The 15,159-nt window shown below is 41.9% G+C and overlaps 1 protein-coding gene across 4 annotated transcripts in view; it reads right to left on the reverse strand.

Annotated features, from left to right (window-relative positions):
- Znf608 (zinc finger protein 608) overlaps nucleotides 1–15,159 on the reverse strand; it is a 104,666-nt gene that overhangs the window by 70,570 nt on the left and 18,937 nt on the right. The window contains exon 1 of one of the 4 annotated variants that reach the window (XM_021150774.3): nucleotides 2,987–4,819. The exons of the other annotated variants lie outside the window; for them this stretch is intronic. Coding sequence (XP_021006433.1) covers nucleotides 2,987–3,043 — 57 coding nt within the window. The 5' untranslated portion in view covers nucleotides 3,044–4,819. Of the gene's footprint in view, nucleotides 1–2,986; nucleotides 4,820–15,159 lie in introns of those variants that run through there. 4 annotated transcript variants of the gene reach the window in all.

The raw sequence follows: 15,159 nt of genomic DNA on the forward strand, positions 1-15,159 counted from the left end.
CTTGCAAAGGACCCTGGTTTAGTTCCCAGCACCCAGAGGAGCAGCACACAACTGCTTGTAGTTCTATGTACCCTTCTCTGGCCCCTATGATATTTGGATATTGCTTGAACTCGAAGCACATAAACCTCTACAGAGCTGGACATGGTGGCATAATTAGTTATATACATCTCAGCAATGAGGAAACAGAGTCAGGCAGATTTCTGTGAGTTTGAAGCGAGCTTTGTTTACATAAGTTTTAGGCCAGCGAGCTATACAGTGAGACCCTGTCTCAAAACCAACAACAAAAAAACCAAACAAAATAAAAATACCTCCTGCAAACATAAGCAAAAGTAAATCTTAAAAGGATAAAATAAAACACAACAAACAAAAAACAAAAAAAAAAATAGAATTTTAGACTATCCCAGGGGGCTGGGCAGACAGATCAACCAGTCAGTACAAACATAAGGACCTGAGTTCATGTCTCTTATACCGAGGTAAAAAGCTGAGCATGTGCCAGGAATATCTACTGTTATGAGGCAGACAAAGGAGAACACTAGAGACTTGAAATTAACCTCATCTTACACATGCAAACACACACACACACAGTGGCCATGGAGGAGCCAGGCCTTACTAATTCAAGGACCTTCATCCAACCTCATTCATACCTAATAAATACTATCTGCTATAAATCTTAGTCACATAGAGCAGCAGAGATGGACTTCCAAACAAAGATGTGGTTGTACCTTTCAGAGGGGTGCTCCAAGTGTCCAAGATTTCTTACCATGTGAATCACATATTTCATAGAATGTGCTCTTCCGAAGATGACATGGACTTACTCCACACTCTATTACCAAACTCCCAGCACACGGTGGCCACCAGAGCTTCTCTTATCTACATTAACATGATACTCACTTCTCCAGTGAGTCAGTAAACACCTGCAGTTTTAGCAGTAGACTCAGCTAAATTTAAATCAAGCTGACTTGAGTCATTATTTAAATCAGTCAAGAAAAACTGCTATCTTTTAAAAATTAAAGAATTCATGCTTATTTTTGCCATAATGGCTTTACACTTTATAAAACTCACAGGTGGGCTTTTATTTAAAGATGAGATTTTAAAAACTCTTCAAATAGTCTCAGTATTTTATTTTTAATATCATAATCCAGCCTTTCTATACACACACATATTTTTATAATGAAAATTGCACTCCACACCTCTAAATGCACTTCTTCCCATATTTTACAACTATTAGAAGCCCTACATCGCTAATTTTATAACATAATTCACGGAAGCCTCGATTTGAATAGCCGAAGAACAATCTTCTCAACGTTAATCGCGGATATTTTTCCAGTATATTAAAATCTAATAACCTTAACCCAAACAACTTAAACTGAAATTGTTTTTTTGTTTAATAAAAAACGGAATTACTCAGAGCCATCAACCATGGTAAGGTAAGTAGCAGAAATAAGTAAGTTTCTTTGTTAATCAGCACTAATGCTTATCAATAAACATTCACTCCTTGATGGGGGTGCTAATTTTAATTACAGCATTAAAATTATTTCTAGGAAAAGGGAATCCTCATGTCAAGCCACTCCTGCCAGATAAGGAATACATTTGGCACCTAGGATTAAAACATAAAAACTGGGCTCGAGAGATGGCTCAGCAAGTAAGAGCCTGTACTTTGAGGGAATTTGAGTTCAATTCCCAGAATCCATGGCTCATAACTAGCTGTTGTCCCAGCTTTGGGGACTCCAACAGCCTCCTTCAGTACCCATGCTCACACAGGAGTGCACGCATACATGTATACACACACACACACACAAAATATTCTTTTTAAATCTTAAAAAAATAATAAAGTACCCAAAAGGGCAATACTTGGAGACCTTCCTGGCTTTGGCTTCCTTTGATCTTAAGCTGTGCTTGGTTGGGTTAGGTTGGACTGGGTAGGGAGGGGTGGACTGGTGGGACTCACTTTAGTAGCTTTGACAAGGTGTGGGAGTTCTCTCCTTTTACATGCAGGTCTTGGGGATCAAACTTAGCTCCTCAGGCTTGAGGGCAAATGCCTCTATTTAAATGAACCACCTCACTGGCCAGAAAGCTATCCATTTTGGTAAAGAAATTAACTTCTAACACACCTCAAATCTGTTTAAGTTTCCCTTTAAAATACTATGTTTCTAATTTGTTTCAGCCAGGCATAATAACTAACACACTCCATTCATCCCAACACTGCTGAAGGCAGAGACAGGAGAATTAAATTCCAGGCCAACCTAGGTTCTAAACCAGGCATAGTGCCTCATGTTTGTCATCCCAGAAACCAAGAATCTGAGGCAGGAGAATCACCAATAGTTTCATGCCCACTGGACTACAGAATGAAGCCCTACCTCAAAGACACAGCAAAACAAAATTTGTTCTTAAATATCACAATTTTGATTTAACCATTTTTTTGAAACCTGAAAATTTGTGGTCTTCAGGATTTATGGGCACAAATTACAGGCATGGTGTTGCAGATGGGAAGCAGAGGCAGAAAGATCTTGGTGAGTTCAAGGCCAGCGTGGTCTACATAGAGAGTTCCAGGAAAGCAGGGACTACATAGAGAGACCTTGTATCATGTATATTATATTGTATATATTCAATATCATATATATAACATATGGTATATATGCATATGTATAATACACACACACAAACTAGTGCTTTAGCAAAATGCTTTGTAAGAACAGTCAGAGGACATGAATATTTACAGAAAAGCAACAAAATGGGCTATGAAATTCGGTCATTTTGTTTTTCCCTTTTATACGTGGCAGAAGTTAGCTCAGAGCCACAGGAGTTTGTGGCCAAATAAACAGCCATGACTTAGCAGAAGTTCCCAGTCATATCGCACTGTAAACGTGCATCCTATAAGCTGGTTTCGAGTCTCCATATTGGAGGGGGAACTGGGCACGTCTACAGGCGTAAGCATCCCCAGCGAGTGGAAAAGGACAGAACCCAGAAGTTCTGTGGCTGTGGTTACCTTATTTTGTAAAACCTTCTGTCTCCTTCCTCTTGGCCTTCCATAGAAGGAAGACATACCTGACACACAGGCTCAACACACACTGTGACTGAATGGCTACTGTAATCTCACAGTTCTGGTTACCCTGCCCCAGCCGTGTCACAATCTGAGGCCAGACCCACATTCTTAGAACTTTCCTCTGCCCTTTGTCTTTCACTATGCCATGGACCAAACTCCGCTCACCTTGAAGGATGGCAACAATAGCGAAAATTCCATCTGCCACCCCAATCTGTGCATCCTCTGGGTAGAAAACAGGTCATCCGGTCATCCTTCTCTGCTTATCACCCCATCCTCCAACTGCCTCGTTAGAGAAACAAAACAAATTCCCTTTCCCTTGCGTTAGGGAGTCTAATATTTTGTCAAACAGAAATGAAAAATAAACCTAATCTAAGCTGTCAGAGAATCATGAAATGCCCCTGGCATTCTGTACGGACTCTTTGAAGAAATGCAACTTCAGTTTATCAAGTGTGATTTATAAGCAACACAGATTTAGCTGGTAGATAACGCTGCTGTCTGATCATTAGTAGTCAGACAACAGCCATGTGAACACATCAATTATGGGCCACTGCCAAAAGCCCTTGAGATCTTGGAGATTAACAGCCAATCCTCTGTTTTACAAGCTCACATCAAAAAGAATATTAATAAGAGGAGGGGCAAGGTGAAAGCCTGTCAGAGTAATTCAGCCACTAACACAAGGAAGGCCTTTTTTTTTTTTTTTCTATCCTTTTTGCCTTCTCTCTCTTCTCTGTTGAATTGGCCCCAGGAAGAAGCTGGCATGGGCTACAAAGTGCGATCCTGCCAATTTCTTGGAAAATGTTTTTCACTAACATATGGGAACTTGTAAGGGTCTACAAACTGCTATTGGGTGAATAATGACAAGCAAGACTTCTTCATGTCCCCTTGTAAATGCCAGGATGACACAAATTGAATCGTTATTGAATTATTTTTAAATTAGCATGCACAGTAGAAATAACTGGTGGCTTGCCTCAATCAGAGATTCTATAAAATCTCCTATGTATTCCGTTCCTAATACCCCTTCTATCCACTGAAACTTAATTAAGAGGCACTACTAGTATTAACCTACACATTGAGTTTCTCCAAATTAGCACGGTGCTTTCCATTGTCAAAGAAATCACAATGTGTGCTCTCTAAGCCTTCAGTGTCTTCTCTCCAAATCTCTCGGGAAGACAGATATAAACTTATTGATATTTCTGGAATTAGAGTTAAAACCAGTTTCCACCACCCATATAGACAGCGTTTACAAAAAAAAAATGTCAATCACCCGCATGGCTTTCATTTTATGTCTATCATATTTACTACCAGTAAGAACTGCTGTATTTTTGTAACTGATCAGATTAAAGCAAACAGCTGGTAAGTAATTGTTTAGTGGGGGTCCCATCAGGCTCCCTAATGTATGAACAGAAGCCATCACAAAATGCGTGGCCTGGGTTTCCCTACCACTTACAGCTTTGTTTGTGCTTAGATTATTTGTAAAACACTCTATATTTACAAAGTGTTCGCCTGTTATTTCATTTGTTGTTCTTCATTTGGAAATCAGCATGGGGCGGTGGGGGGGAACCTTAGGAGAAGGAAACGAAGCAGGGGGTTCCTGTTACTCCTTCCGAGTCTGGGTTGTTTGGTTCCCAGTAAGTCACTTAATTCAAGGGCTTGTTGACAAGTAATTTTAAATCAAAGAGTCTGCATTCTGATTCAAACACTTCTTGGAGCCGAAGAAGGCCCCGCCACCATGGAAGCTCCTCCAGTCAGTATTCTTGTCTCTATTTCCTTTCTCCTCAACCCTGGAGACCAGAACCATAGAGGCTCAGTTAAAATCCTAACTGGTTAACCTACAGGCTGATCAGCCGGGAGGGAATTCAGGCAAGCATTGCGCCACTTTCTCCACACAGTGCACACTCTAATTGCTTCCAGGCAGACACAATGTCCCCCACCTTTAATCCTAGCATTCAGGAAGCAGAGGCTGGTCGATCTCTGTAAATATGAGGCTAGCCTGGTCTACATAGTGACAACCAGGACTACAGAAAGAAAACAAAATTTAAAAAAAAATTTTTTTTTAAAGGATCTCTTTCTAGCCAGGTTCTGACATTCATACAAAACCTGAGTTTCTTTGTCAGCAAACCAGGTATATAATAATAACATCTTTGAAGGTTATCCTAAAACCAATAGGACTTTGAAAGTCCTTAAACATAATTGCAGATGCTACTGAAATCAAGAAACATTCCTCAGGCAACAAGATTAAAGATTAGTGTATCAAGATCAAAAAAGAATTGACAACTTTTACTTATGCCAAAGGTAAAAAGAAAAGAAAAAAAAATCACTGTTCAACTCTTTTTTTTCAGGCAGGTTCTCACTATGCAGATCCTTGGCTGACTGACTTGTAGCTTGCCTCTGCCTCTGCCTCCTCTTTGCCTCTCTGCCTCTCTACCTCTGCCTCTGCCTCCTGAATGCTGTGCACCACAAAGATCTGCCAAAACCACTGTCCTCTTCCACACCAGTTATGGGCAATGATTGATTACAGATGAGTACAAACAATGATGGCATACAGAAACCCTCAGACACGGTCATGTTTCAAGTTCTTTCATGAATTTTAGCATAGAGAGAAAGGACAAATTCCATGCTTGAGTTCCTAAGAGCTCATCACACTCCAAAAAACATAGGCTGACCCTTTTTATGCATGTGCAGATATGCACATGTTTGGGTGCACATATATGTGTTCTGGTGGCCACATGTGAAACTGACGTTGGATGTCTTCCTTGATTATTTTCCACCTTATTTTTTGAGATAACCTTTGTCACTAAACCCAGAGCCCTCTACTTCTGCTAGATTGGTTGGCCAGCAATCCCCAGAGAATCCTGTCTATACCACCCCAGGCCAGAATTATGGGGGAATGTTTTTCCAACTGACTTTTTAACGCGTGCCAACGATCTGCAGGCCCTCACATAAACACATCAAACTTTTTAAACCTTTACCCCCCCAAACGTCTCCCCAAGTCTATTTTATTTCTTTTGCAAATCAGGTTTGCTGGTACAAACTTTCCCATAAGCACCTCTTTTTTTCATTCATCTATTGAAGGGGTTTTCCCCCCATTTTTGGAAGAGTAGCTGTCCATTTTTGTGCTGGCGGTTTTGTGGTTAACAAAGAAACCATCAGACAAAAAAAAAATCTCGCACCACACAGGACATCACCACAGTCCGTTAATCTGAAGCAATATAAACCTTTTGAGTTAGTCATCTTCATTGATGTTCTTTAACCTAACAGACAGGCCCTACCAGACTTGAGAGGCATAGGCAATACAACCAACTACACACATAACGGAACTTTTATATTATTACAAGTGTCTGTGAGTGCAAAACAGATTAAAAACCTAGCTCATTTCCAAGTGTCTTTGTCTCTGATCTCAGAAGAGAGGGAGAAATAAAAAGGTCTGGATCCAGGGGAGCCGTGCTGAAGCCCCCACCTCTACCCTGTGACACCAGTAAAAGAGGACACAGCTCAACAAGTACTGACAGACATACAAATAAGTAAAAATGTCCTCAGGGGTCCCCCAGCACACAGGAGAAATGTGCAGGCACAGATCACAGAAAAACATGGAGAAGGTGCAGAGAAGAGACAGCTGCCTAAAGTGCCAAAAATAGAGATGGGGATGGGAGGGTTACATACAGCTCTTTGGGATATAGAAGGACATTCAGAAAATCCAGTCCCAGAAAGAGAAAGCATATAAAAATAAAAGACAAGATCACCCCAAACAGTGGCTTTGCCCATTATCCTAAAAGAGATCAAAACCCAGCTGACCACCAGAGATGGTGTTGCTGCACGGGTAAGATTGTGGAAAAAATTGATGGAACCCATTGTTTGGACACTCCCTAAACACTTCCTTTGCCCTGCTAGTGTCTGTAATACTAAGCCTAAGTGATCAACCAAGAGCAGCCTGGCTCATCTTCACTACTTAAGAAGTTCGTCTGTGCTTCGAAGCTCCTGCCCTAGGATTCCAGGAAGCAGGACTAAGTGTGTCCTGGCCATACATCTCCCTGAGTCTAGACTGTCAGTATTTTTGGCTCCATCTCCCATTTGGCCACGCCCACAAATTAACTACCTGCAAAACACCTTTATGAACTGGTATTTAAGAGTACTATGGTGACTTAAAAAAAAAAAAGAAGCTATTTTATGAGTAGATTCGAATAACCATTCTTTTTTTTTTTAAAGATTTATTTATTTATTATATGTAAGTACACTGTAGCTGTCTTCAGACACTCCAGAAGAGGGAGTCAGATCTCGTTACGAATGGTTGTGAGCCATCATGTGGTTGCTGGGATTTGAACTCCAGACCTTCGGAAGAGCAGTCAGGTGCTCTTACCCACTGAGCCATCTCACCAGCACTCGAATAACCATTCTTGAGATACAGTGGAGTGGAATATGACTCTTCAGATGTGCCATCTGAATCTGTATTCAAAAGTGCACAAAAGAAGAACAGGGCAGGGGCCCTGGGATATGGGAGTGGGGCAGGAGACAGAGCATTCCTTGGGTAATTGAAAAATACAGATCTGATCAAACAATAACGTTTAAGACGGATATGGTGGAGTATGTTCTTAATTCCAGCACTCGGGAGGCAGAAAGAGATGGATTGCTGAGAGTGGTAGGCCAGCCTGATCTACATAGGGAGTTCCAGTCTAGCCAAGGCTACATTGTGAGACCATATCTCAGTAAAAACAACTTAGAAGATGATTACAGCACTTAGCAAGTAGTAGAAAACAATAAATCTTAGGATAAGGAAGGTCTCCCTAAGCCAGTGCAAAGCTCAACATCTATGAAGGAAAATTAATTATAAAACTTCAATACACAGTTTAAGATTTTTACACAGGACTGGTAGATGGGGATAGGGAGGGGACGTGAATAAACACCATCCAGAGATAAGAGATGGGAAAAAATATTTGCAAACCACCCACCATGAAGTCTAGTTAGACCTCGGGGGGGGGGGGGGGGGGGCAAACGTAAGGCAGCAAGCAAGAAATTTGCAAAACGTAGAAAATGAGTGTGATTAGTTAACCTGCACCTGAAATATTTAAGGTCAAGAAGTGGCTGGTTCACCATAAAACCAGGCAAAGATTACAAGTTATCAAAGCATACTCGTGAAAAATACAAATTGAAACGGCAAGTTGCTAATTGAAGCCAGAAAAGTCATACCCGATGGTGGCGGTAAGTTGTAGAGAAGTGCACACTGAATGTTCTAGTGTTGGGTGATCCATACCATCCAGTCGGCTGCGTGGGGGGGGGGGGTGTGTTAAATTTTCAGATGTGTGCCTGAAAAGATGTTCCATAGGACATTTCTTATAACCGAGAAAGGTTGCCAACAGCCCCCGTGCTGCCAGCCCAGCTAACCCGTGGAATCCAAGCACAGCAAGTGATTTTCCAAAACATGGCTACTCGAGAACAGAAATGCTCAGATGCGAATTGCAAATTCACGTGACTGACAGAGAAGGACCACTTCAATAAAGCTACAGATGGAAGTTAGTGGGAGCGGCCTGGGAGGGGCCAAGCATTAGGGACAGGAACTCTCAGTTTCCATTATGGGCTACATATTTACAACTTCAATTTCTATAGTCTCATGTAGTGATTTTATTTTTATTTTTTAAAATCACTTAAGAATTACTTTAAGTCTGAGGCAGGAGGATCTCCAGTTTGAGGCCAGCCTGGGCTACGTAGAAGATTCTGTATCCAACACAACAAAGCAAAGCAGTAATTTACTAAGCACAACTAATTTAGCTTAATGAGGCAAGTCTCAAAGTAGGAGACATATTCTTTTGTTTTAAGTGTGTTTGTTTGTGACAAGGCCTCTCTGTGTTGCCCAGGCTGTCCTCTGACTTGCAGTCCTGCCTCAGCCTTCTGTGTGCTGAGATTAACAACCTTCTCCACAAACACCCAACATGTCAGATGCCAAGGGACTGAGAAGGTAGAGGGTGTAAAACAAATGGGATTGGTCTTTGTATCATTAGCCCATCGCATTTTAACTTTGTTGTTTGAAGATGGAATAATCAACGTTATTTATAACTTGGCAGTACATGAGGTGTGCGCGTGAGTGTGTGCATGCACAGTTGTGCCTGTGTGCAAGTGTGAACACTCAGAACTGAGAAAACCCTCCACCTGGAAAGTGATCCTTTCATTAATGTCTTCTGAGGAAGGTTCTACCAATAGCCTTTGGGATTCGCAGCATTCCTGTGGGACTGACAGACATATTTCACACAAGATGATACCTCGATCTCCCGGGACCACAGAGAAATGAAAAACCCAAAGATCTGGGATGGCCTCAGAAGTTTAGCTAATACCACTGAGATCACAGGGCCTCCTTGTCATCTCCATCTCTCACTCTTGACACATTGGACACTTTTATCTCCTCAGGCTTGCAAACACTTCCCACCTCAGGGACTGCACTCTAGGTCTAGTATTGACTGCCTCCATGGGTCAAATGGTCCTTGGCAGTCTGTATTCATGTCCTACTCCAGAACAAACACGTCTAAACTCTCCCTTCAACCAGCTCTCTTCCATCCTCCCCTGCTACGTTCCCCCTTACAGCACACAATACAGTGGCTCTCTCCATAAGAACTCAGAATATATGCTTCACAGGATAAAGACTTGGCTGTGCCTTGGAGACCCAGACCCAGGCACTCAGAAAAGACTTGTTCAGTGAAGAGATGGATAAAGGTATAAATGGAGAAATAAACAGAGTCACGGATATGCACCTTGCTTTTCTACGATTTCTACTCCTGAAAAACCAGTCAGAGTAGTCAAAGATCCCTAAACCACAGGGGAGAGGAAGGGGGTGGGGGGCAGATACACAATTGTTGTCTAAAACATCTCTATTAAAGAAATTTCTAAGTCCCTTAACACCATAACAATGCTGCACAGATGGTAAAATAAAATCTTCCTGGCTAGGGGCGTAGTTTCCCCAGCATGCTCTGCATGGGCAAGGCCTGTGTAATCACCAGCAAAAATTTGCTAGATGTTGCTGTTATTTTAATCCAGAGGAGTTGTTTTGTTTTTAGCCACTAATTCTATCAACCCAGTATATGTTGCTAAACCTCATCTTTCCATGTTACAATAGAAGACTCATTCAACTGCCAAGCTCCAAGGCAGCACTCCCCCCCCACCTCCATCTCCCCCCCCCATACCAAATCTCCCCTACCTTGATCCTCGAGCCTAATAAAGAACATTTATTGCCTCCGCTCTAGTATCATTGCCTGCCTCCATTCCACAGCAGTGCGTAAACAGGCTATTAAACGTTCCTTACATATTGAAAGTGATAGATATTTACTTTCCGGTCCCCTTTTGAGATAGGGTCTTCTTATGTATCGTAGGCTGTCCTTGAACTTGCTTTACAGCTAAAGAAGCCACTGCAGATTCATCTCAGGGCTTTGTACATGCTAGACGAGTACTCTACCAACTGAGTTCCACCCACAGCTATAACCACTCCTTGGTAAATAATAAATACTTAGATTAACATTTCAGTCCTTACGCTAACCTTTTTTTTTTTTTTTTGATATATTCTGATCCCCCTCCTTCAATAACCTAAGTCTTTCAGTGATATCTTGTTTCCCTGCCCCTGTGTTTCAGTAAGGACTATGGTTGCTGAGTTTAGCAGTCGTCGATTCTGAGTCTCATTATAACCTGAGTTCTCGGCAGCATTTGGCACAGATGATCCGAGCCACCTGGATGGAATTTCTAAACTTGCTTTCCAGAAAACACCAGATTGCCTGGGGTTTCCTCTTCCAAAGCACCGTGTGCCCCAGGCTCCTCTTAAAACTCCATGGCTCATCTCTGCTCTCTTGTCTTTTCTAAGGACACTTACTCTTTGGGTGACCTCTCTCAGCCCACCAACCTCCAAATCAACTTCACCCTTGTCTGTGTCCGGACCCTAACCATCACAAATGTCAGATTGCCTCAGTCTGTGTCAAAGGTGCATCCTAGCTGGCTGTGCTGGTACACGCCTGCAACGCCAGCACTCAGAATGCAAAAGCAAAGATTCAAGGTCATCCTTGACTATTTACTGAAGTCAGTCAGGAATATGGAAAACAGTGTTTCAAAAAAACAGAAACAAACAAACAAACAAACAAAAGTGACTCATAACTACTGATCCCACAGACCCCACCCCCATCCCGTTCAGCTGCTAATCCTTAACTCTTATTATTTCCCAACTCCAGATCAAGTCCTAGTCTGTCTTTACCTTTGGACAACATGACTACTTTCAACCTAACTCTAGGACTAATGAAGACATCTACTGTGTCTTATGGGACCTTGTGGAAAAATCCATAATCAGTTTCACTGCACCTCTGGCAATTGGCTCCCTCCACCCAACACATTTCAGAGGAAGATTTTTTTCTTTTTAAATCTAACTAAGTCATGCTATTTATTTCGCTCCAACTAGAAGACAAACTCCTTCACCATAGCCTACAAGGCCCTGCATGATGGGGCCTAGGACCAGGTCCCAATCCAATCTGGATGCAGACTGTGCAAAATGCATGCCTTGTGTGTTATCTGAGGGGATTTAACAGCATGTGCAGTCAGCCAAGAAAACGGTGAGGAAGTACAGTCCAGAAAATTGTGGTTGTGTCCAATCCAATCAATCCAGATTCCAAGCTCAAGCCCCCTCTTACACAACATCACTTTTTGGAGCTGCTGTCGCAGCTCCTTCCTCTGCAAGCGCTCTTTGTCTTCCATCTCAGACACTTGACAAGGCTCTGTACCCTATAATACAGCTTCAAACCACAGCTCTCTCAGCCTCTGAGACCCAACCTCTTCCATTATAGGAACTTCCTGTCATTGAAAGCCTGAAAGAAGCAGTGACAAAAGTAGTCTACAATTTTCTGGTGACCTTCTTTTCCATTGGGTCTTAAGATAGCCCAGGTTTCCAACAGAAAAACACAATCATGGGCTCTGTCATCCAAAACTCCCTTTTGCCAAATCAATGCTTGGGAAGAAATAAAACGTATTACTTACTACTTACACAGATTCTGTGTTCTTAAAACGCATTGTATCTTTGGAACTCCTGTTGCCTGAACTGTGTAAAGCTACCCTCATCTTTTCAGTGATGTGCGTTATTCTTATTTCGATGCCCGTAATTGACTTATCAGGTTCATGAGAAATCTGCAATAATTTCTGGAAACCACAACATAACTGGACTAATATATGAAATTCATAACAAATTTAAAAAAAAACTACAGAAATAAACAGCATGAATCTTGCTCTCAAGTTGTCTCACAGTGCACTTGAATGGCAGCATCCATCTCCAGGACCTCCTGTCCTTACCAGTTCTCTATTTGAATCATGGGCTCTATATTAAGTTTTAAGAAGGTTAGAAAAATCAGAATCACATGATTTGTATTACCAGAGTAAAAGAAATCTCTACAGAAAGGATGGAGGAAATAGCTCAGTGATAGAACATTTCCTAGCATTAATGAGGCCTTAGGTTAGGGAGTAGAGTGAAGGGAGGGAAAGAGGAAGAAAGAAAGAAACAGGAGGAAGAAAATGACTAGAGCATAGAGCAAGCTGATGGTGAAATCAGCCTGACACGTAGGCAGAAAATATGACTCATCCAGGCGTGCTACTGAAGGCAGCAACCACACTCTCCTGCTTCTTCCCCTACCAGACAGTCCCTACCTTTGAGCCTCTTATCTCTGCCCTTTATCTGTCCATTCACCTGGGACTGCGGAGCACTATCAGGATTGGCAGTAAGAGCCATCCAATGGATTGCTTACAGAGGTCAAAGCTCTTGATAAACAGTGGGAGAAAAACCAGACTATAGCCAGATAAGAATCTGTCAGAAGATGGAGAAAGATACCTTTTTTTTTTTTTTTTTTTTTTTTTTGGCAGGAATTTAGCCAAGAGGAGCAAGGCAAAGAGCACTTCCTTGTTACAGGATAGAGAACCTTCAGTTAACCTTGCTCTCCAATGCTATTGGTGTAGCTGCCAAGGAGACTTAAACTTACTCCCCACACAGAAAGGTCTCTCTCCAAAGTTCTCTTTTTTAGTTCTTAAACATTGTATTCCTAGTGACTACCACTCCCAGCTACCCACCCCACCAACACTTCCTCTGTTTCCCTAAACAAACAAACAAACAAAGTAGGTCTCCCAGGATATTCACCCAACATGACATAACAAGATACAGTAAGACTAGGCACAAATCGTAATTTCAAGGCTGGGCAAGGCAGCCCAGTAGGAGGAAAAGGGTCCCAAGAACAGGCAAAAGAGTCAGAGATAGCCCCCACTCCCACTGTTGGGAGTCCCACAAAAACACCAAGCTACGCAACCATAAGGTATATGGAGAGGACCTAGCTCAGACCCATAGAGCCTGTTTGTAGCTTCCATTTCTGGGAGGCCTTATGAGCCCTGCTTAGTTGATTCTGTGGATTGTCTTCTCATGGTTTGACTCCTCTTAGTCTTTTCAGAACCTGGAAAACACCATCCCAATATGGCAGGCCTTTGGTTTGATTGTTTGTTTGTTTTGGGTGGTGTTGTTTTCTTTTTCTCTCAAATCTTCCATTATGCAAAGCAGCCTCAGTCTCTTATGAAAGCAATTGGTATATGGTAAATGTAGCCCATCGATTTAGCTCATAGAGCTCACTCCTCTACACTCTCTGATGTCTGAATACATTTCTGTTGCTTCCTTAGGGACCATTTTCCACAACCAATGTCCACTTTACACAGCAGATATTGTCCATAGCCTTGTGGCCTTCCCTTTTGTCTAGATATTTCTTGAAGTCATTGGCACGTCACTTCTTTCTCTCCCTATAAATCTAGGTAACTCAAAAAAAAAAAGCAGTTCAGTATAGAATCTATTAGGCTACCAACTTCAAAGAAAATTTTCTGGGAAAGAGAAAGGTAATTTATGGGGTCAAGATTTAGGTCATCAGTATCCTGACTGCTAAGCACAAAAGAGGCAACGTCTGTGTTTTCAGCACCCGGCCCCATAAGAAGGGATAGGGATAGGGATAGGGATAGGGAGGAGGAGCTCTTAAATAGTTGGGAGAGCATCCTTACAATGGTTTTACCCATTCTGGCATGGCTATCACAGGAAGGAATTGAGAAGAAGAAATGGGTGCTAAAATCAAACTTCCTACCCCTCTGGGTTACACAGCTGCATTGTGACCAGAACATGCAGGCCTGGGCTTCTAAGCCAAGTCTCAGGGGAGAGAGCACAACCCACTTCAGCATCTAGTGAGTTAATAACTAATGACCTTAACCATGTCCAGCCAGTGCCGAGGAAGTTGGACTTCACCACCTTTGTGACGAAGCTTGTTCTGAGCTCAGAGAAAGCTAACCACGCAGAATACACTCATCTTTCTAGATCCTCTACCTTCGTGCTGCTATAATCAATTCTTTAAGCTTTTCCCTGCCTGTATATAAATATATGTGTGTGTTTAAGTATATATGAGTGTGTGTTTATAAATATAAAATATACATATATTCTATATTTGGTGATTTATCGTTACTTTTAATTCTTTCTAGCTGTTTACTCATTTCCCACACTCCCCCAAAGGGTACTTTGAAATCTTTCCAGTTTTTACAATTAAACCTAACCATCTGGACAAAAATCTTCACATTCACTAAATTAGTCACAGATTTTGTGGGTAAGCTGAGAAACTAAATGCTATGCTCAATGCTAGGATTGAAACCACATCTACCACAGCAAAACACTCTCTCTCTCCAATAATCTCTCCAATTATGCACGCACATTCAGGCTCAAATAACATGGAGACGACTCTACTCCATTGCACAGAATTATTTATCCAGTTAGTTTCATTCTTTAGATCCTAAAACAAATGACAATGGGCCCAAAATGAGGGAGACTCCAGAAAGCTTTTAGAACTTATGGCAGATGAAAGATAAATCATTACCTATTTTTTTCACCGCCATTTAACTCCTTCCACTGCTGGTATATGGTGGCAAGCCACTCACTCACCAGATTAAAAAAGCAATTTGAGAACTTGGAGAAAAAGCTCAGTAGTTAAAAGCCCATTCTGCTCAGCCAGAGGTTGAAAGTTTGACTCCCAGTACCCATGCCAGGCTGCTCTCAACTGCCTGGGTCTCCAGTTCCAGGGGAGGAGATCCAACATCTCTGGCCTCCT

The sequence above is a fragment of the Mus caroli genome, unplaced genomic scaffold (assembly GCF_978045245.1).
Source record: "Mus caroli unplaced genomic scaffold, Mus_caroli_1 scaffold_19, whole genome shotgun sequence".
NCBI lineage: Eukaryota > Metazoa > Chordata > Mammalia > Rodentia > Muridae > Mus > Mus caroli.